The following is a 19,689-nucleotide window of genomic DNA, read 5'->3' as shown; positions in this document are numbered from 1 at the left end:
GCATTGAGTGAAACACCTTGTTTTTACTTGAGGAACTGAAAGTAAGAAGGCAGGGCCAACATGCTGGACGTGAGGAGGCAGAAAGATCTGAGGACCAGTTCAGCTGGAGGAATTAGGGAAAGGTTTGCTGATTTCAATGAAGAACCAGGTTTTCTCCCAAGATGCAGATTACGCCAGACGAAAAGTACAAAAGCAACTTCTGAGCCTGCAGAAGGAAAACGGGAAATACGGGCCCTCTCTCAAGCCTGGTCATGGTGGTTAAGATTGGCACAGAGAGATGGGACAGCAGGCTGGCAGCAGGGCTCACGGAGAAGGGAGGGTCACAGAGCCTAGTCCCAGCCCTGAGGGAGTGTGAAGCCTCAGGGAGCCCGGGGTCTCGATGCCCTTAGCACACACTGCTCCCGCTCAGTGCCAGGCCAAAAAGGATATGACTGGTGCTTCAACAAGTGTTTCCTCTTTGACTTCCTCATCTTGGTCTTCTCTGAGAAGGCCCTGGCCAGTTCAAACAGTTTCCTCCGGGTGGCTGGGGACAGAGAGACCTGTAAGCCAGCAGCCGGAGTACAGCAGCAGGTAGCTGCCCACCGGGGCTCAGGAGAGGCTGGGGCAGGCCCCCCATCCCCACCAGGGCTGCAGGCAGGTGGGCAGGCTGGTGTGAGAGCCCCGGGAGCCGGGGAGGTGATGCCAGGCTGGTGCCCTGCGGGAGTGAGCCTGCCATCCTGGACCAGCCTGCAGGGGCAGCACAGGCCACTACAAGCCAGACCAGGGACAGCTGGCAGCCGGAGAGCTGGGTATTCCTTCTCAGCTGCGACAAACAACAATGCATCTTGGCTTTCTTTCCTGCCGCCTCCCCGCCTCCCCTCACCGCCTCCGGAGTTGGTGCTGGGATTTCCGTGACTAATCTCAGATTTTCCCTGAAATGGAGCCTGAAGGATGGCAGCCTCATTCACACATGGTTGTGGGGTGGGGTGGCCTGGGGAGGAACGGTGGAGGGGAAGGCGAGTACCGGCTGGCAGGACTTTGTGGGAAGAGGTCACCAACCATGCAGGCCTCCCACCCACAGAAAGTAGATTTAGCAAAGTCCGCCCCACTCAGGCCCAGCTAGGCCCCCTCAAGTCACCGAGAATATGAATATATGAACACTAAAACTCGGGGCGGGAGGGTACAGCACATTATTTTTCTGCAGACAGCTGGCCAAGAGGATTTAAAACTTAATTTGTATCCAGACTCAGCTGCAGAGGGAAATGAGGCAAGAAGGCTGAGGGAGCCAGCCTGCGATTAAAATGTCACTTCGGTTCACCAAGAGTCAGCTGCATTCAAAATTCCAGGGGGCTCTCTCCCTCCCATGAGGGCCTGTCTTAGAAGAGTTGGGAGGGGGATGTGGCCTGGACTCACATTTTCCCATGTGTTTCAACTTGTCCCTGAATAAGGCATCTTCAGACACAGTGGAGCTGGCGTCACTGGTTCCTGGAAAGAGGAGACAGTCCTGAGGGCCAGCTAGAGAGGAAGAGTGGGTTAGGGCTGCCCCAAAGGACAGGGGATCAGCCCGACCCTGCTGTTTGAGGAAGGAAGCAAAGAGCAGGCTTCTTATGTAACCAGGATGGCGCTTAAAGCAAGGGCACTTGGGGTTCAAGTGCCCTTTCCCCACCCGAGTTGCGCTTTCCTCTTCTGTAAAAAGAGGGACCATCCTATGGTCTGCTGTCTGTGTGGAGAACTGGCTCCCATGGGCTCCCGACTGCTTCTCTGACCAGCTCCATGTTGGTAAAGTTATATTGGTAGCTTGAAATCAGCCATGGGGGTAGTTTTTCACACCCTGTAAGTCACCAGACACAGCACATCCGGCCTTCTTCTGCACCCCAAGACCAGCTGTTAAACATTCGCCAGCATGTGGATGGCCTGCCTGCATCCCACAGGGTGTGAGAGTTAATGAGGTAACGGAAAGAAGGTGCAGGGCACAGAGGCGTTCACCCGTAGTGGTTCCTGTCTCCTTCCCTCCAGGGTCAGCCCCCTCCATTACTCCCTTCAGACAACGAGTAGGAATGAGAAAGGGGCTAGTCCTACGGTCAGAACTCAGCTGACCACCCAGAGTCTCCGTATTTACTCAGCACCCACTTGGGTCTCCTCCCACCCTTCTAAAGTCCCTGCTCTCTCCTCTGCAACTCAGCTAATCCCGAGTCACCTTGTTTGCTAAGTCCCCTGTGAGTCATTCTGATCCATCTCAGCAGCCCTGGTGTCTATAGTTAATTCAGGATCAAGGACAGAGGCTGCTGTTAAAACCTTCAGATACACATCTGGTGGGGCCTAAGCTCCCAGCAGCCCGTTGCTTATGAGTCAGGTCCACGGGATTTTCTCTCTTCAAGCTGGCATCAGCTGAGCTCCCCATCTTCTGCTCCCCTGCCCCCACTTCACTCCACGATGTAAGGTCTGTTTGGGGCAGAAGCTGCTGATTCTGTCTCTGAGGGGGGCAGCCTGTGTGTATGCAGAGGTCTCTGGCTGACGAGGAGCCACTGTGCACACATATAGGCAGAGTCCAGATAGCAAGTGTCTGTCCCATGTTCCCAGCTTGACCCTGCTCCGTTCATCCCAACAGGCCGCTGTCCACCCTGGCCCTCCTTCAGCTGGTTATGGCTCCTGGAGGGGCCTGGCCCTCTCTTGAGGCAATTCTTGCTTCTTACCATCTTGTACATGAAGCTCAAAAGTCTCTTCCTCTAACACAAGGGCAGGGCCTGGCTCAGGGTAGATAGTCCCCAGCTACTGAATATAAATGAATGAGTGACCCCTTCCCAGATTGATCCTGCCCTTCTCCTCACCATGCATTTACTATGTTCAACAAACGTGTCCTCAGCTTTGCTGGTTTGCTCTCCCCGTTTCCTGGATATATCTCTGTAAGCTCCGCCGGAGCAGAGACCAAGACTTGTAAGTCTCTGAGTCCTTCTTTCCCCCTTCCCCACACGGTGCGTTATGTGATGTGGCATGTCCCCTTCCTGCCCATGTTCCAGGCACCTCTGAGTTCAGCCAGCCTGTGAGCCAACCCCAGCTGTGGTCTCCAGCAGCTGCTGGATTGGTAAGAACCCAGGGCTGCTAAGTGGAGGGGCCATCTCACTTGATACCTATTTCTAGAACCCTCCCCATCAGCCTCTTTCCTCACCCTACCCCCCCCCCACACACTCCAAATATGCAGAGCACAGCTGGGGTGTGAGCTCCTGTGCCCTCCAGGCCTCTCTCCCAGAAAGGCAAGGTTACCTGGGGCAGGAGAGGGAAAGTTAAAGTCATTTCCCACAGCCACGCTGCTGGATTTGGATTTCTGGGACTCGTATTTCAATCGATCTGGAAAAGAACCACATACTGGTCAGGGAAGGTAGCGCCTGGGCTGAGACACAGGTGGTGGTTGGAGGCCAAACTCCCAGATGCGCACGTGAGCACACACAAAATACAAGTACACACAACGTCTGCTGGCTCTCAGAGAACCCGCGATCATAGAAACGACTGCCTGACAAGCACGGGAATGGCAGAATGGCAGAATTAGAAGGACCCTGGGTAGTCTTGTAGTCCAACTCCTTCATTTAAAAGGAACCCCAGCACCTTTGCTACAAAGCTGGGGCCAGCCCTCTCCCTGCACACCTTGCCCCTCCCCCATGACACACTGTCAGCACACACACACACACACACACACACACACGCACACACACACACTGTGACCTGCACAAGACAGACCTCCCACAGCCCCCTTGCTCTATTCTACCCCAAACACATTCCCATCCTGAAGGGGGAAAGGCAGCCAGGCTGGACAGCAGGGTCCCCAAGCCAAAGACAACCCAAACACCCAAAAACTTCAAGAACCCCTGCTTTAGCATCCTCCACTCAGGCAGGCTCCCGCTTTGGCACCCACGGACCCAGTCACTCTATTTCTGGAGCTCCAGACTCATCACGCCGAGGCCAGTGCCCGGCAGCAAGCAGATGTGTGGGGGGAAGGAGAGGGTCTAAGAAAGCACGCCTCTCTTTCTCTGAGTATGGGGAAGGGAGGAGTGGCTCGTGACAGGTTCCCATTGGCAGAATTCTGGGGCTCCCACAAGGACAATATGGGGGGGCCATGTCTCAACAGTTCAGAGGTCAACCTTGGCCTCCAGCGCCCTGCCTCTCCTGAGCCCCAAGGCTGCAGCCAACATCAGCTCCCTTCTTTAGCCACAGAGAAGTGGCCACAGTGCCCCCACCCAGTGGACCACCTCTCTCCAGGGCCAGGAGGAAGTCGCGATTGCGTTGCAGCTCCTTCATGAACTCTTCGTTCTGCAGGAAGAGCGCGATCCTCTCGTCCTCCAGGTACTGCTTCCAGCGGCTCTCCTGGTCCCGGGGCCCCGGCCCAGCCACGGGGAGCAGGCCTCCCTCTCCACTCACGGGCTTGGAGCCCCCAGGGTTGCCCTGAGGAGGGGAGCAAGCATGTTGAATGCCTACTCACAGGGCACACGCTGCACAAACATCCGTACACATTGGTGTGCACGTTCTTTCCCAGGATCCTCCAGCCACACCCTCAGGCCTGCACCTCCTTCCTGGTGCCCCCAGGGCCCTGAATAGCCCCCAGGAGCTAGTCAGAGGCCAAAATCCAACTGAAGAGGCCAGGGCCCTCTTCTGAGGAAGTAGCAAGGGCTGAGGAAGCAGCCAGGGGTTAAAAACAATTTTTTCCTCCCTCTTAGACCACCCTATCCCTTTATCTACAACCTGAATAGCCCCGAAAAGTGATCTGCAAACTTCTCAAGAGCCTACACACGGATTCCCAAACTCAAAATTCTCCCTGCACCAGCTATCTCAGGGTGATACCCCCCCGTGAAAGAGCCCCTTGGGACATGCCAACATGTGGGGAGAAGCCACTTCTGGCCCTTTCCCAGGAAAGGGAAGGAAGATGCTCTGGCCGCTGCCATTGGCTGCCTCCATGCCCACCTCCCTCAAGCTTGGAATGATGCTGAAGCCTGAGTCACCTCAGGCCTGTCACCTTCCCTGGTTGGGACAGGAAACCTCCAGGCCCCGACGGGAAATGAGGCTTTTGGTTCCGCATTTTTTCCCTACAAACCTAGGGCAACCGAAATAGCTCAGCCTGGGCTTGAACATCAGGAAGTGAAACTGGCTGGCACGGACTGTGTAGGCAAGCAGAGAAGCTGCACGGGCAGGTGGGGACAGTCCCCTGTTACCTGTATGCTGTCCAGCTGCTGGGGCAGGATGCGGAGAAAGTCATCCGGGAGGTTGCCCAGCAGTGGTGGGTTCCAGTTCCGATAGCGTCTCTGGCTGGAAGGGGGCGCAGAGCCCAGCACATCGATGCTGGAAGACGAGAGGTGACAATGAGGAAGGAACAGTCAGGCCCAAACACAGGTGACCTGGCCCATCACACCAGGATCCTGCTCAGAACGGCACCCCTGATTCCCATGGCCTCCACTGCTTCCAGCACAAGTTAGGTGGGGCGCTCTCACGTGTCTTTCCAACCAGGCCTTGGCTAACCCCTGCCTCTGGCCCCGGGCCTGGGTTCCTGCTGCCCCAGAAGCTCACTGCTCTCCAACCATTCAGTGCCCTCAAGGTCTCTAGGCCTAGAGAGCTCTCTGTTCATGGCACTCAGGGTGGGAGTCGTGGGTTTAGATGTAGATGTTTATGAATGTCCTCTAAAGGCATCAAGGATCGTGACTTTCCTGCTTATATCCCTAACACCTAGCTCAGTGCAAGCTCATGGCTGCTGAGTAACAGGTGTGCTCCAACAGACACATAAGCCACCAACAGCCCAGTCTACCCAAATGTTGGTTTGCTGGGGTCGGGGGGCCATGGGGCAGCCAGGATCCCTACAGAGTAGAGCAGATCTGGGCTCCAATTCTGACACAGCCACAGCCAGCAGGGTGGTCTTGGGTGAGTCCCTGTTCCCTTCTGGGGCTCAGCAGTTTCCTCATCTAGAAACTGCTACCTCCCTGCCAAGGCAGGTGGGAGACCCCCGTGCGGCTGTCCTGAACGATGTTCTGAAAAGGTTGAGACGTGGAGAAGGGAAGGGTTCTTGTTCCAGGGGGCACTCAGGGGCCACTTTTCTAGGCAGGATGCCTGGCATGAGGTCTGTGCCATGGCAGAGGCCAACAGCAAGGTGGGAAGGAAAGGAATAGAGCCACCCTCCCTGACCCCCAGGCTCCAGCCCTACCACCCTGGGCCTGAGGGCTGCCTGGGGCCAGGCCAGGAGCTCCCCACAGCTCCCCGGCAGCCTGCAGCGTGGCAACCGCAGGACACGTGTTCTGCTGAATCAGGGAAGTGACACACACAGAAGGCAGCTGAGGGCCGGGGGGGTGGGGGGGCCGCTCTGGCTCTGGGGCCTGGCTTTGATTTGGTCTCCATCTCCAAGAATCCCGCAGCCCCCTCACTGGAGGAGAGCTTTTCCGCTGGGCTGCCACTGCCCGTGGAAATAACTTCCTTTCCTTTTCTATTTTGGGCAAGTGGCCTGGGGGGGTGGGGGGGTGAAGGGGTAGGGAAGGGGAGGGAGGTGAGGGGGCGGGGGGGGGCAACAGCAGACAGGATAACAAGCTGCTAAGTGCATGGTGGGAGCAGCACACGCAGACTGGAGCCAAGGGAACCCCAGCACGCCTTGCTATACAGATGAGGGGATGGTCTGGAGCAGAATTTGCATCACAACCCGGGACCTGATTCCTAGGCAGCTTTCTCTCTACATCACTTTGCTGACTTCTGTCACTGTCAGAGGCTTCCTTTTTCCCAAGGGCCTGAGAGGCAGCAGAGAGGGTGCCCCATCTCTCAGGGACCCGAAGACCACCTTTGGTCCGTCCAGTAAGGAGAAATCCTCTCCAGGGTCACCCCCCTTTCTTGGGCCTCAGGGTCTTAATCTGTCAGGGGTGTGCACACCGACTCAACCACACCTACAGCCACCCAGGACAGTGAAGGGAGAGCCCTGGCGTTACATTTGGACCCCACTAGCTATTTTACTGAGAACCTAAAAGGGAAAGAGGGCGAAGAGCGGAGCCCCGTCCTCAGCTGAGTTTCCCTCGCTGTTAGGTCCAAGGAAGGGCAGGCCCAGCCCCCTCTGGGCCCCTTGCCCTGGCACCAGTGGAGATGAGGTCAGCCCGCAGCTGCAAGAGACAGGGGGGCCCTGAGCCCAGGCAGCCCAGGCAACTCCATTGTGGTCGGAATGGAATGTCAGAAATGAGCCGAGAGGCAAATGAAAAACTTCCAAGGCTGTAATTTCAACAGAAAAACAGCAGGTGGCCTGTGCGGAGGGGTGCCTCAGGGTTTCAGAGCAGGCCTTTCATTCAGGAGATAGAGGGACGGACCAGCTGGGGGAGGGGAAGGAGAGAGCCAATTGGGGAGGTTCTTTCCTAGCCCAGAGCCTACCTCTGGACCCCAAAACTAGAATTTCACCCTCCATCAGACTTCCAGGTTTATCCATGGAACATCAGACCCCAGAAAGATTTCAGAGACAAATCTTCTGGGCAGGATTTTTGGTAAAAAGTGGACACTGAGGCCAGATGGGGTCAGGCTCTGTCCCAGGGCACACAGATGGTCCAGGCAAAACCAGGGATCCTGGCATTTCAGGCACGCTCCCCTGGGATCACCCTGCCTCTCTGCACCCCAGCAGGACAAGCTCCCAAACTCTGCCCCATCTGCAGTCTCACAGGCACCCCAGTGACTGGAGGTGGCAGAGAGGCACCAGGCCATTCATCCTCCAACCCCCTCCTCAAATCTAATCTCCCCCAAGAGCCAGAGGGAGATTCTAAAACACTAACCTGATCACATCACTCCCCAACTTAAACCCACTGTCTGCAAGATAAGGTCAAAGCTCCTCAGAGGGCCCACGAAGACCACTAATCTGCTCACCTCTGCAGCCTCACCCAGCCATTCCATACTTCCTGGAGTTCCCCAGATGGTTCTCTCTTTCCTGCTTCCAGGCCTTTGCACATGCTGTTTCCTTTGCCTGGAATGCCCTTCTGTCCTCTGCTTCATCAGGTCACAGCTTGGACATAAGCACCTCTAGGCAGCCTTTCCTGTACCCTTGCCCCATGTCTACATGTCCTCCAGACTCTGGTCTCCTTGGTGGCAGTGGTGGTGGGGATGGCGTGTCAAGGCAGTGCTGTATTCATCTCTGCATTACACAGAAAACGTTGCTCCCCTACCTCCCCCCATAACGTTCCAGGCCTGTATCAGCTCCCTGAGCTGCAATCACTGATAATTTTCTCATTAGGGAGGCAACAGGGCGCAGCACTGAAGAGCACTGGTTTTGGAGTCAAAATGACCTGGGTTCAAATCCCAGGTCTGTAGTCTTGGGGGAGTTATGAAATCTCTCTTAGGCTCAGTTTCCTTATCTGTAAAATGGGGATGGCAACAGTGCCTATCTCATCAGCTGTTAGAGGATTTGATGTGATGGTTTCCAGCACTTAGTCAAGGGTAGCTGTTATTATTGTCTACCCTGTATGATAACTACTACTATATATAACGATAACTATCCTTACTCTTCACTACCACTGTCTGAGGCTCCCAAGATCTCCAGAAGGGAAGATCCACTGGAATAAGTCCCCTGCCCCATAATTTCACCCCACCCATCACCACCCCAGGCCTGAATCATTCTAGCACAGCAGCCCTAGCACAGAGAGAACCTGGGTTCCAGCAGCCCCACCACAAACATGAAGCCCAGAAAAAACAACCACCTCAGCAACCCATGGGACCCAGCTGGCAACCAGTTTCATGTCAAACAAATTACAGCGTTCCTGACCCGGAGAAAGTCTCCGAGGATGTAGCAGTTTATTCCCCTGCCTCCAGTTATCGAACTATCACAGAAAAAGAGACTTACTTGCTCCCATTGCTTAAAAATCCCCACACCGTCCCCAGAGCAGGGACGGCAAACACAGATCCATCCATCAATTACTGATGACTGTCTGGGAGTGCTGCATTGAGGAGAATTCTGAGATTCTGTCTCAACTGAGCAGGAAAGAGCACAATGATCAAGTAGTAATGACTGGCATGGGCTCAGGAGAGGAAACGTCGGGACACGTTGCATGTGTTTGTCATTCTCATTCTCTATGTCCCTTGACTACAGCTCCCAGAAAGCAGAGGCTGAGCCTTACTTGACTCTGTGCCCCTGTGGTGTTCGCATAGCAACTAGCCTAAGGAAGGAATTTAGTGAATGTTTGCTCTTGAAATCCTTGCAGTTCAAAAGTTCTCTTTGGTATCTAGCTAAAATGTCTCTTGCTGCGGTAGAAACCTGTTCTCGCTGAGGGGTCCAGCCCAAATTCCCACTGTGTTTGTACCCAGTCCCAACCCCACAGCGCTGCACTCTGAGAGGAGCTCCATTCTCACCGGGGAGGTGGCGTGGGGGGAGCCAGAGGGTAAGGCCTGTCGAACATGTGCATGTGGTAGGCTGGTGGGGAGTACACAGGCGGGGGTTCTTCATCGGAGCTATCAGGTTCCAATGTCCTTTCCAAGATCTGTATCAGAGAGAATAAAGAAAGAAATCTTAATGACCCTTCCTTGAACTTAAATAGCATTTATACAAAACCCAGTGTGGGTGAGGCTGTTAAGGGAACCCTGCTTTGCTGGTGAGAATGTAAATTGCTACAACCAGCACTTTGCAAAAATGGTTTGGCTTCATATACTGAATGGCTACCCCTGACTCGACAGTTCCAACATACTCAACAAACGTGAAAGCACATGTCCCCAAAAGAATGTTCAGAGCAGCATTATCCACCCAAGTAAGGTTTAGAAATAAGCAAAGCGAATTGCGGTGATAGAAGTCAGAGAAGCGTGACTCTGTGAGGGTGGGGAAGGTCGAGAAGGGGTACAAGGGGCTTTCCAGGTTCTGTTGATGTTTCTTGATCCAGGAGCTGGTGACATGTCACTGAGCTGCACACTTGGGATTGATGGATTCTTCTATGCTTGTGTTATTGTTGATAACTAATTTGGACATCATTCACACCCTCTCTCAAAGTACTTCCACATGGATTACCTCACCTTAACCTCAAACAACCTGGCAAGGTAGGACATGGATTGTTACCCCATTTTACAGATGAGGAAACTGAAGCCCAGGCTGATTAGTGGCATAGCAAAAGTCACATACTCAGTTTTTAGAACTGAGTCTTCAACTTGGACTGGTCTCTGCAGCCACAGTCCCTGCTTCAGGCAGAATGCCTGCATTCCCAGGGTGAATTCTCGGGGTGGACAATGGCAAGGGGTGTGCCCAGGATGTCTCTCTCCCAGACTCCTCTCTTCATCCAAAAGCCAGAAAGAAGGACAGGGCGAGGCCAAGGGCTGGGCAAAGGCTTGGGTTCCTGCTATGTGGACTGACCTGGACCCTTCCCCAAAGGTCCACAGAGGAGTCTGGGGCAGGAGGCTGCCATCAGCCAGGACACACAACCCCAACCAGCCTATACCTTAGCGTCCTGCTTCCCTCTCCTCTCCTTCCCAAGTTTGTTCCCATCTCCTCCAAAACCAAGGAACTTGGGAAGTGTTCAGAGACTGTCTACTGGCCCCAGGGTCTCCAGGCCCCACGTTTTAACCCCAAGTAAATTTGCAGAAGTCACTGCTAAACTGCCTCTGCAAGCCTGGGCTGGGCCAGGCTGCACTGGCACACCCCTGCTCTGCGCCCAGCCATGCCCAGAGTCTCACAGGGACACCTGGCAGATGGGCAGGTGGTGTGTGAGCACACACACGAGTGCACACATGTTCATGTACACACACACACACACACACACACACACACACACACACTGCCACGCTCTGTGCTCACACAGCCAGCTTGACCCAAGGAGGCCTCCCGCCCTGGAATGTACTAACGTTCTTTCCTTTGAGGCGGAAAGTATTTAAACAGATGCTTTTGAAGAAAAAGAATGTAGCTGCTTTGCGGGCCACTGTTCTGCCTACCCCAAATTTCCACAAGAAAAAAGAGAGAGAGAAAGAATACTGTGAGCTCCATTCCTATTCACCAGTCAACCTCCAGTACCTGGCGCAGGAAGTGGCTCAGCAACTACCTGGCACAACCAGAGACCATGCCGGCGCTGTCCTCCAGCCCCCACTCCCTAGACCCCACTGCTCCGAGGGACAGGACTCCAGGCGGGGGCCTTTAGGCCAACTCCTGGAGGCTGAGCCTCTCCTCCCTCAGTGGCTGGTCGTCTGTCCCCTCTGAGGTTGGTCTGAATGAGATGGGTGAGGAGGGGAGAGCTTAGTGGGAACTGTTCCCAGAAGGAAGCTGCTTGGGGCTTCCCATGACTGGCCTAGCAGCTGGCCCCCCAGACGCAGGGAGCTCAGGCCTCCACGACTGCCTCGGAGGGCCCCTTGCCTCTCAGCTGCTCCTGCGCCTCAGTACCTCCTGCGCGGCAAGAACCAGACGTTCATCAGAAGCTCCTGGAGCAGAATGAGGAAACGCCAAGGAGGCAGGCGTTGGGCCAGGCACGCTCCGGAAAGGCTGATCCCGTCTCCAGGGAGAGTAACCCCAGCCATGTTTCTGGCCTCCCCCTGCCTCTCTCCCCACAACCCCACCAGCCACAATGAGGTTGTTCTTCTGGCTCTAAAGGTGCTGAAGTTTTCGGCTCTGCGGCCTCCTGGCTTAATTCAGTGTGGGTGATGAATGTCTGCCAGGTGCTCTGGGGGCCAGGGTCTGGCCATTTATCTGACAAAAGATGTTTCTCTGTGGCAAGGCTACCCCTCAGGCCAGCCCACCATCCATCAGTCCCCAGAGAGGGGGCTTTTTCCAGTCAGCAGTTATTGTCATTCCAGCTGCTGCTCATAAATTTTCCGAAGCACTTTCCGCTGGCTCAGGAACTGCCTGCCTATGGGCCCAGGCAGAGCTCCAAAGGTGGGGGGTTGGGGAAACAGCTGAAGAGGGGTGCTGGGGAGGGGCTCAATCTGGAAAGCATGATTCTTAGAAAAACAGAAGCACACACAGTGCGGGCCTATCGAGGGGATGTTGAAGGCTTGCAGGGGTTCACAGAGCTGTGGGTGCTGTGGACAAAGGAGGAAATAGTATCCTACCTGCCAGACTGTCAGAACAAATGAGACTGTAGGCAGGTAAGAGTTTGCAGAGAACTTTCCTTCCAGCTCACATTTAAAAGATGTATCTGCTCTCTCTCACTCTTGCTCTCGCTCTCTCTCTCTCATACATACACTCACCCCTCCTTTTCACAAAGACAATCTGGGTTTTCCAATACTCCCTCCACTTTCTAATCCAAGCAGGTCAAAGGAGTGGTCTCCTGGGGAAAGAGACTGAAGAAAGCTGCGTAAAGACAGCAGCAACATTTATGCATTCAACAACATTCCCTGAATGCCTACTATGTACCAGGACTTTCCCAGATGCTACAGGTGACACAAGGATGAGCCAGAGGTCATTGCCCACAGAGCTTCTCCTCCGCCTGGGGAGAGAAATCCCAAGGAGGGAGAGCAAGTGGGCTTCAGCCTGTGGGATGACACTGACTGACGGACAGTGGCTGCCTGCAAGGGCTGAGTTGAGTAGGACTCTGAGGCCATATCTGGGCTTAGGTCAATGAGGGTAATAATAATGGCACCTCACAAAGTTTGTGACGATTACAAGAGATGATACATCTAAAGCACAAGGATGGTGCCTGGCATAGGCTGGGACTCAATGAAGAGCAGAGTCAAATCCCACCCACTGGATCCTTCCGTATTGTCCACGGCTGCATGTGCCACATGCCCCTGCGGGCAGTGACCTTCTCACTGAAAGACTCTGTGTGCCTGTTCTGCATCCAGTACTGTAGGCCCTGAGGGGCTGAGGTGCCAAACATGTACTGAACTCTTGGCTGGTAGCAGGGAGGACTGGCCATGCCCAGCAGGTGGGTCTTGATGCAGCGGGTTGATAACATCTCCCCCATCCACCCCCCTGGAGTGAGAAGAGAGCGGCTTGGGTATCTATCGCTCATTACCACCTTCATCATGCCTCAGTCAGAGGAAGTCTGATGTCACCCCTCTTCCATGGCTCCCTCTGCTCTAGCGACTCAGCCCCACTCTGTCTCAGCAGTAAGGCCTTGTCAACCTCCTGCTCTCCATCCATTCTAGGATCCTGTCAGATGGTCCTGCTGTCAGTTCCCTAGCGACTCAGGCTCTATTTCACCTCTGAGCCTTTGCCCAAGCTGTTCCCTCTGCCGCACACCCTTTCCCTCACTCTCCACTCTTCCTTCAAGTCTCAGGTTAGCCGTCCCCTCTCTGGGAAGCCATCCCCTCTCTGGGAAGCCATCCCCTCCTCTCCTCCTTCCGTTTCTACCATCATAGCACTTACGACTCCAGGCTGTCATGGTCTGACTCTTGCCCCCAGTCCCCACTGAACTGTGAGCTCTGTGAGGGCAGAAATTTTGTCTGACTTGGCCCTGGGAAGTACCCAGAGTTTCAAGAGTAGCCTTTCTTTGAAAAATATAGACCAGAGGGCTCCAGTTTGGATTGGCATTCACTATGTTAGATGGGGCCCAGGTGTCTGCATTTTTAATAGTTCTTTGATTCTGATGACCCCTGCCCCAGGGCCTAGTACCATGACTGGCAAACCACTGAGTAGATGCTTGGTGCTTGTTGAACGACTGCATGATTCCTGCCCATAAAACAAGGCCACTGACCGACTTGGGTACGGTTTCCTTAGGAAAAATAAGACTGCTCGCTAGTTAGAACACAGACAGGGGTATAATCCAAGTCCTCTAAGGTCAAAGAGCGCTGGAGCTCCTGGTGAATTACCAGGGCCTCGCCCCTACCTCTGGGGGAATGCTGTCCTCGGAATCAGAGCTGTCCTCGTAGACACTGCCGCCACTCCCCTCCAGGTTCATCTGCAGCAGCTGGTCGATGGTGGCGTCCACTGCGCCGCTGTTGGCGCGCAGAACGCACTCGATGATGTCGTAATCCATGTTGGGGAACATGGTCTTGAAGTCGTCCATGGCCTGGTTGAACTCGAGGCGGCGCACCTGGCGGGCCGGCCGGCTGTTGTTGAGCTCCTGCGAGGCAGCCGCCGCCGTGCTGCCCCCGGCCCCGCGCGCCCCGGCGGAGCCGCCCCCGGCGCTGCCCCCGCTGCTCCGGCGGAACAGGCTGGTCATTTTGCCGAGCCGCTGGGCGAAAGTGCTGCCCGCCGGCGCCGAGCCCCTTCCCCCGGGTCCCTGCGCCGTCGCCGCTCACTCGGCGGGCTCGGGAAGCTATTCCCGTGCTTCCCCCGGCCCCTGGGCGGCCAGGCGGGGACCAGACCAGTCAGGAGACTAAGGCGCTGGGCCACCGGCGGCCCTCGGGGAGCGGTCCTCGAGGGGCGGCGGCATCCGGGCCTGGGCCGTGGGGGGCTGGACGGCTGGTCATCCACACCCACGGAGCATCCTGGGGCCGGCTCCACGGAGGTCGCACCTGAAACCGAGGGAGACAGAGTCAGGGGCAGCACGCAACAAACTGGAGCTCATCAGGGTGATGGCTGAGGAAATTAGGGTGACTCCTGCCACGGCCACGGGAGAACTGCTTCCTTCTGCTTCCTCTCCAGCTGCAATAATTAAACAGCCATAGTTCTTCACTAACACAGGAGAGCTATACCAGTTGGCAAGGGCCTACTCTGTGCCAGGCACCATCCTAAGCGTTCTGTGTTGGCTAACTCAGACACACTTATGAGGTAGGTGCTAGTGTCCCCTTGTGGAGATGGGAAAACTCAGGCATAAACGCTAGGGAAGTGGCAGGGCCGGAATTTGAACCCAGGACTATGGCCCCTGAGCCACTGGTCTCCACCACTACACACACTGCAAAGGATGCTTGAGGATCTCATTGGGGTAGGAGGGGCTCTGTATAGGTGATGTCCTGCCCCTCTGGTCTCCATCCCCATCCGGTTCTTGCTTTCCTCATCTTCCCACACCACAATCCCAACATCATGGTCCCACCATCATGGCATCCAATTTGTACAGAACTCCATTAAATCTGTGACAGAACACCAACCAGCCCACTCAGACGCAGGCAGGTAAATCACTGCCAAGGTCACATTTCTGTTAGTGCAGTCAATTGAGTTGTCTAAAATCATCAAGTTCTGACTGTCTCGTACTTATCCCAAGTTTTACAGTAATTTTACTAATTATAGAAAAGTGGCAGCTTTAGTTTAAGGGACTGTTCTATCAAAAGATATTCTTAAGTTTGATGAAACAGGTGCAAACCTGTTTTCCCTTTTCTAGGCTTGTGTTATAATCTTAACAGCTGATACAGTAACGTTTGTGTGAGCAAATCAACGTGCTGATCTTCCTTGCTGTAATTTCAAAAGTCAAATAACTGATGATGTAAGGAAGATAAGACCACGGGGGTGAGGAAGGTGCAGTGGCCCTCCCTCGCCCTGGGGTCAGAAGACCCATCACTACCCATTCTGTCTGTCTCGTTAGGTTAGTCCCCTCACAGGAAAATGGGACCTCATACTGTCCCCCAGTGCTTTCCACAGCCAACATGCTGAGATTCTAACCTCCTCCAAACCTCTACTTCTTTGGAGGGATGTGGAAGTTATCCAGGCCTCATGTTCTGGGCCTTGCTGGGTAGGTGTGTGCCTAGTCCCAGGGAGGTAGGCTGTATTCAAGAATGGAAAACTAGAAGCACATGGCCTCCATGCAGCCCCCTGACAGTGATGTTACAGAATTACAATCCCCTCCCACTCCCGAAGAAAACTGGTGAACACTGGTATAGCTACACCTCGATACTTTTGCTATGCATATACTACCATATGTATGAATTTGTCTTACTGAAATGTGATCAAACCATAAATTCTATTTTGCATCTTGTATTTTCCACTTAATACTTTATTATAGCCATCTTCCCAGGTCAGGACATACAGATCTACTGCGTCATTTTTCGTGCCCACGTAGTATTCTGTTGGCTGGTAAGGCATGATTTATTATTCAACCTCCTCCTCCCCATCACTTACCAGATGAGCAAGTCACAGCCCAGAAAGACCAAAGCCATTTCACCAGGAGACACAGAAGAGTGGCCTCAAATGATCAGGCCAAGAATTTTGTTATGAGAATGAACACAGGAAGGCAGCCAAGTATGAGATGGCCTCCCACAGCTGGCTTTAGACACCCCAACTCCCTGCACCCACACCTCCCACCACCAACACACTGGAAGGTTGGAAGATGCTGCTTTGACTTCCAGAATGCCCTCCAAGATGGGGCTCCACCCTGGTGACTGCCTTTGTCCTGGGCTCTGGAGACTTGCCTTGAGGCCTCTAACAAGGGCCTTAGAGCCAGGAAGCCCCAGAAGCCAGTGCCCTGGGCTGCCACCTGATTTCGTCACACATAGGGATCAGTGCCTCGTGCTAATGTTTTTGGGAATAAAGCCACCATCATCCTGCCTCTCAAGTAATTTAATAAGAGAGATGGAGGGACCCTGCTCTCACTTCACCAAGGGCAGTCCCTTAGAGAAAGAAGCCAGGACCTGACCCACCTTTGGCGGAGGGAAAAGGAAAATGGTGGGCCTCACATTTTCCTCATTACTAGCCCTCTGGAATAGTCCCTCAGGCTCTGGGCTCCTCTGAGTATCAGGAAGCCTCCAAGAGTCACTCTCACATGTTTACTATTTACAGTAAGTGCACTGGTTCAGGCCTAGGCTGCAATTCCTGCTCTGTCACTCCCTGGCTGTGGGGCCTTACACAAGTCTCCTCTCTTTTTGTGCCCAGTGCCCTCATCTATATGTATGGAGCTTCAATGGAAGTCAACAAAAAATCCTCAGCCCAGTGACTGAAACATGGTTAGCTGTGTGACAGTTGTTGCCACTGCCCCGGAAAGCTGGTGAGGATGCAGGAGTAATCGGTATACTGGCCACACTGCTACCTGGAGTGGATGGGGCGGGGGGATTCTAATAGAATCCTTCCCTACCAAGTGGATGTCAACCTCTGGAAGGGGATACTGGAAGAAGCCTCTTCCATTTACCCCAGGTGCAAAACCTTGAAAAATAGTATTTTGTGTGTGTGCTGTGACATGGAAACGGCTGAGAACTCTAAGCCAGCCCCAAACCCTGCTCCACATTACAGATGAAGAGATTAAACCTAAGACTAAGAGGGAGTTGCCCAAGGATACAGAGCCAGTAGTGGCAAAGCCCAGACTTTTCTATCAAAGGGTGGTTCTGTGGATGAGGAGAAAGTGGCTCAGAAACAGCAAAGGGAAATAGTGTTTGAAGTACAGAAATCCATTTTCACGGGACGCTGCAAAGATTCAGACCCCCAAACCAGGCTGCCGGTAATTAACACCAAGTGGGACTCTGAGACCCCCCACCTCACAGAGGACCATCCCCCTCCTCGCTCACTAAACTCAAGTGCAATCTGAAGCCAGGGCTGAGGTGTGGCTAGCGTGGCTGGGAGCAGGGAGAAAGACTGTTCAGGGTCAGAGTCAAATGTCCCAGGCTGCCTGTCTTGTAACCAGCACGGCTCAAATGAAAATCAATTTATGACACATGAAAGAATTAAGGCAGGAGACTTAGGTTTACGAGCTGTGCCAGGCACTTTCACATTTAATCCTTATTACAACTCCAGAGATAAATGTCATCGTCTCCATTTCATAGCTGTGGAAACCAGTTCAGAGATGTTAGGTAACTTGTGCAAAGTTACACAGCCAGTATATAGGGAGGCCAGAATTAGGAACCTACTACCTAAAGGCCAAAAACGCCAAGTCAGGCTTGCAGGGCTAAGAGCCAAGGAGCCTCAGAAATGCAGCCATGTGTGCCCCAGGCTCAAGAGACCGGGCACAGCCTGGCTGACATTCCAGCAGAGGAAATGTGACCCAGACAGCACTGAGGAAGGGAGCGGGGGAGGCGTGTCTGTTGGCTCTGCCCCAGAACTGTCTCTGTGACCTTGGGGAAACCACTTCACCTCTCTGAACCCCAGCTGCTGGACACTGGCTGGGAAACAGGGAGATAACCCCTGACTGGTTTCTGAAGAAGGAAGTGAAGCAAACCCGCTGAGTCTGTTATAAGTCTTGGAGGCTGACTCAGAGGCTCTCCTGAACTCAGAGTTGTGAGTGACCTGGGGATTGGGAAGCAGAAACTCCACACCTGTCCTCCCCCAGGTCCCAGGGAACCAGGCCTTCTACTTCCTTGTAAAGGAATCCAGGCCTGGCAGGGGGCGGCAAACCTTCACTCCAAGCCTGAGGAGACAGCCAAGGCCTGAGTCACTCCCTCCTGGCCCAGAGAGGTGGGCACGCTGCCCTGGTGTTGTTCTCTTGACCTTGCCCAAAGTCTTCCTCGTCCGTCTCCAGCAGGGCCAGGTAGGGCCCACGTGGGGGGTGTGAGAGCCCAGGAGGAGCCAGAGTCCTCGGTTCCTACTCTGACTGGGCCTAGGAGATGGTGTGACTTGGAGAAATTATTTCACTTCCCTGAACCTCAGCTTCCTGTTTGTAAAAATAAGGATAATGCTGACCTGGCAGGGGTGTTGTGATTAAACTTCTAAGGGTGCCTGGAGCATAGTAAGCACCCAATTAGACAGGTTGGTGTGATGTCAGACACAGGCCTTGGCCCTTTTCCTGGAGTACGCTCACACCCTGAGCGATCTTATCCAGTCCCACGGCTTTAAATACCATCTGTACACTGAATACTGTCTTCCAAATTTCTCTCGCCCGGAGGCCTTCTGGGGATACACCCTTCTAACTCCCCACTTGCATATCTGACCTGCTGCCTCCACTTGGATGTCCAATACCAGCTCCAACATAACACGTCAGCTGCATTCCTGATTTCTTCTGACCCCAACCTACACCTCCTGGCCTTCTCCATCTCTGCTGATGGCAATTCCATGGGGCTCAGATCAAACACTTGGGAGTCAGTCGCCCTTGGGTGCTCACATTCTTACTCTCCATATGCAGAAGACAGTCTCCCCTGTCTTCAAAATGAGTCCAGAATCGGGCCCCTCGTCGACCTCCACTGTTACCACACCTGCCTAGCTCCCCCACTGCTTCCCTACAGACTCCTCATCATGGTGGTCATGTCATGCCTCTGCATCAAACCCCTCAGTGGCCCCGTGTCCTCAGAACACAACCCAGAGCCTCATCATAGCCCACCAGGCCCCACATGGTCCTGCCTGCACCACATCTCTGACTTCGCCGTCAAGCCACGCACGCGCACACACACACACATGCACAGACCCTCATGCTTTCCCCTCCCCTCACTCACACTGGCCACCCTGGATCCTTGCTACTCCGCCAACAAGCCTTGCATGCTCCCATCCAGGGGCCTCTGAACTTACTCTTTCTACTGCTTTCCATGTTCTCCTAAATATCTACATGGCTGCCTCCCTCCATTCCTTCTGGTACCTTATCAGAAAGGCAACACCACCCACCCCATCTGCTAGTGTTCTCTAACCCTTTATCCTTATGAAATAGACCATTAGCGAGATTATATACTTAATTGTCATTGACCATAGTCCCCGTTCAAATGTAAGCTCCATGAGGGCAAGGTCGTTGCTTTATTTGCTGTGCATCCCTTAACCAGTACCTGCTCCGTCACAGGTATTTCTTAGGTGGGTAAGTAAAGAAGGGGAGACTCAGGAGCACAATAACTGGATTGTCTTCCATTCTCTTCCTCCACCGGCTTCATAGCATAGGGGTAGGGGCTTTTTCGTTTCCAAAGCCCTTTCTCCTCTATGTTCTCACTTAGTCCTCGCAACAAAACTATCATTTACATAAGGGCACGCATTACTATCCCACTTCACAGATGAAGCTACTAAGGCCAAGGCAGTCGAGTGACGTGGTTAAGGTTCCGTGAGCC

The 19,689-nt window shown here is 53.9% G+C and overlaps 1 protein-coding gene across 5 annotated transcripts in view; it reads right to left on the bottom strand.

Moving 5' to 3' along the window:
• The window catches only part of CUEDC1 (CUE domain containing 1), a 75,659-nt gene that overhangs the window by 5,133 nt on the left and 50,837 nt on the right, over positions 1 to 19,689 (bottom strand). For 2 of the 5 annotated variants that reach the window (XM_088802138.1, XM_088802137.1), the window contains exons 2-8: positions 13,698 to 14,328; positions 9,313 to 9,440; positions 5,178 to 5,304; positions 4,221 to 4,413; positions 3,241 to 3,324; positions 1,393 to 1,494; positions 430 to 523 (exon numbers count right to left, since the gene is read on the bottom strand). In XM_088802138.1, coding sequence (XP_088658264.1) covers positions 430 to 523; positions 1,393 to 1,494; positions 3,241 to 3,324; positions 4,221 to 4,413; positions 5,178 to 5,304; positions 9,313 to 9,440; positions 13,698 to 14,033 — 1,064 coding nt within the window. In that variant the 5' untranslated portion in view covers positions 14,034 to 14,328. The remainder of the gene's footprint in view (positions 1 to 429; positions 524 to 1,392; positions 1,495 to 3,240; positions 3,325 to 4,220; positions 4,414 to 5,177; positions 5,305 to 9,312; positions 9,441 to 13,697; positions 14,329 to 19,689) is intronic. The other 3 variants (XM_088802139.1, XM_088802140.1, XM_088802141.1) reach the window with 3 other exon arrangements.

Source organism: Rhinolophus sinicus, chromosome 12 (genome assembly GCF_057876585.1).
Source record: "Rhinolophus sinicus isolate RSI-liver-muscle chromosome 12, RSI-T2T, whole genome shotgun sequence".
NCBI lineage: Eukaryota > Metazoa > Chordata > Mammalia > Chiroptera > Rhinolophidae > Rhinolophus > Rhinolophus sinicus.
The sequence above is the reverse complement of the archived record's forward strand: the minus strand, read 5'-3'. Positions and strand labels throughout refer to the sequence as shown.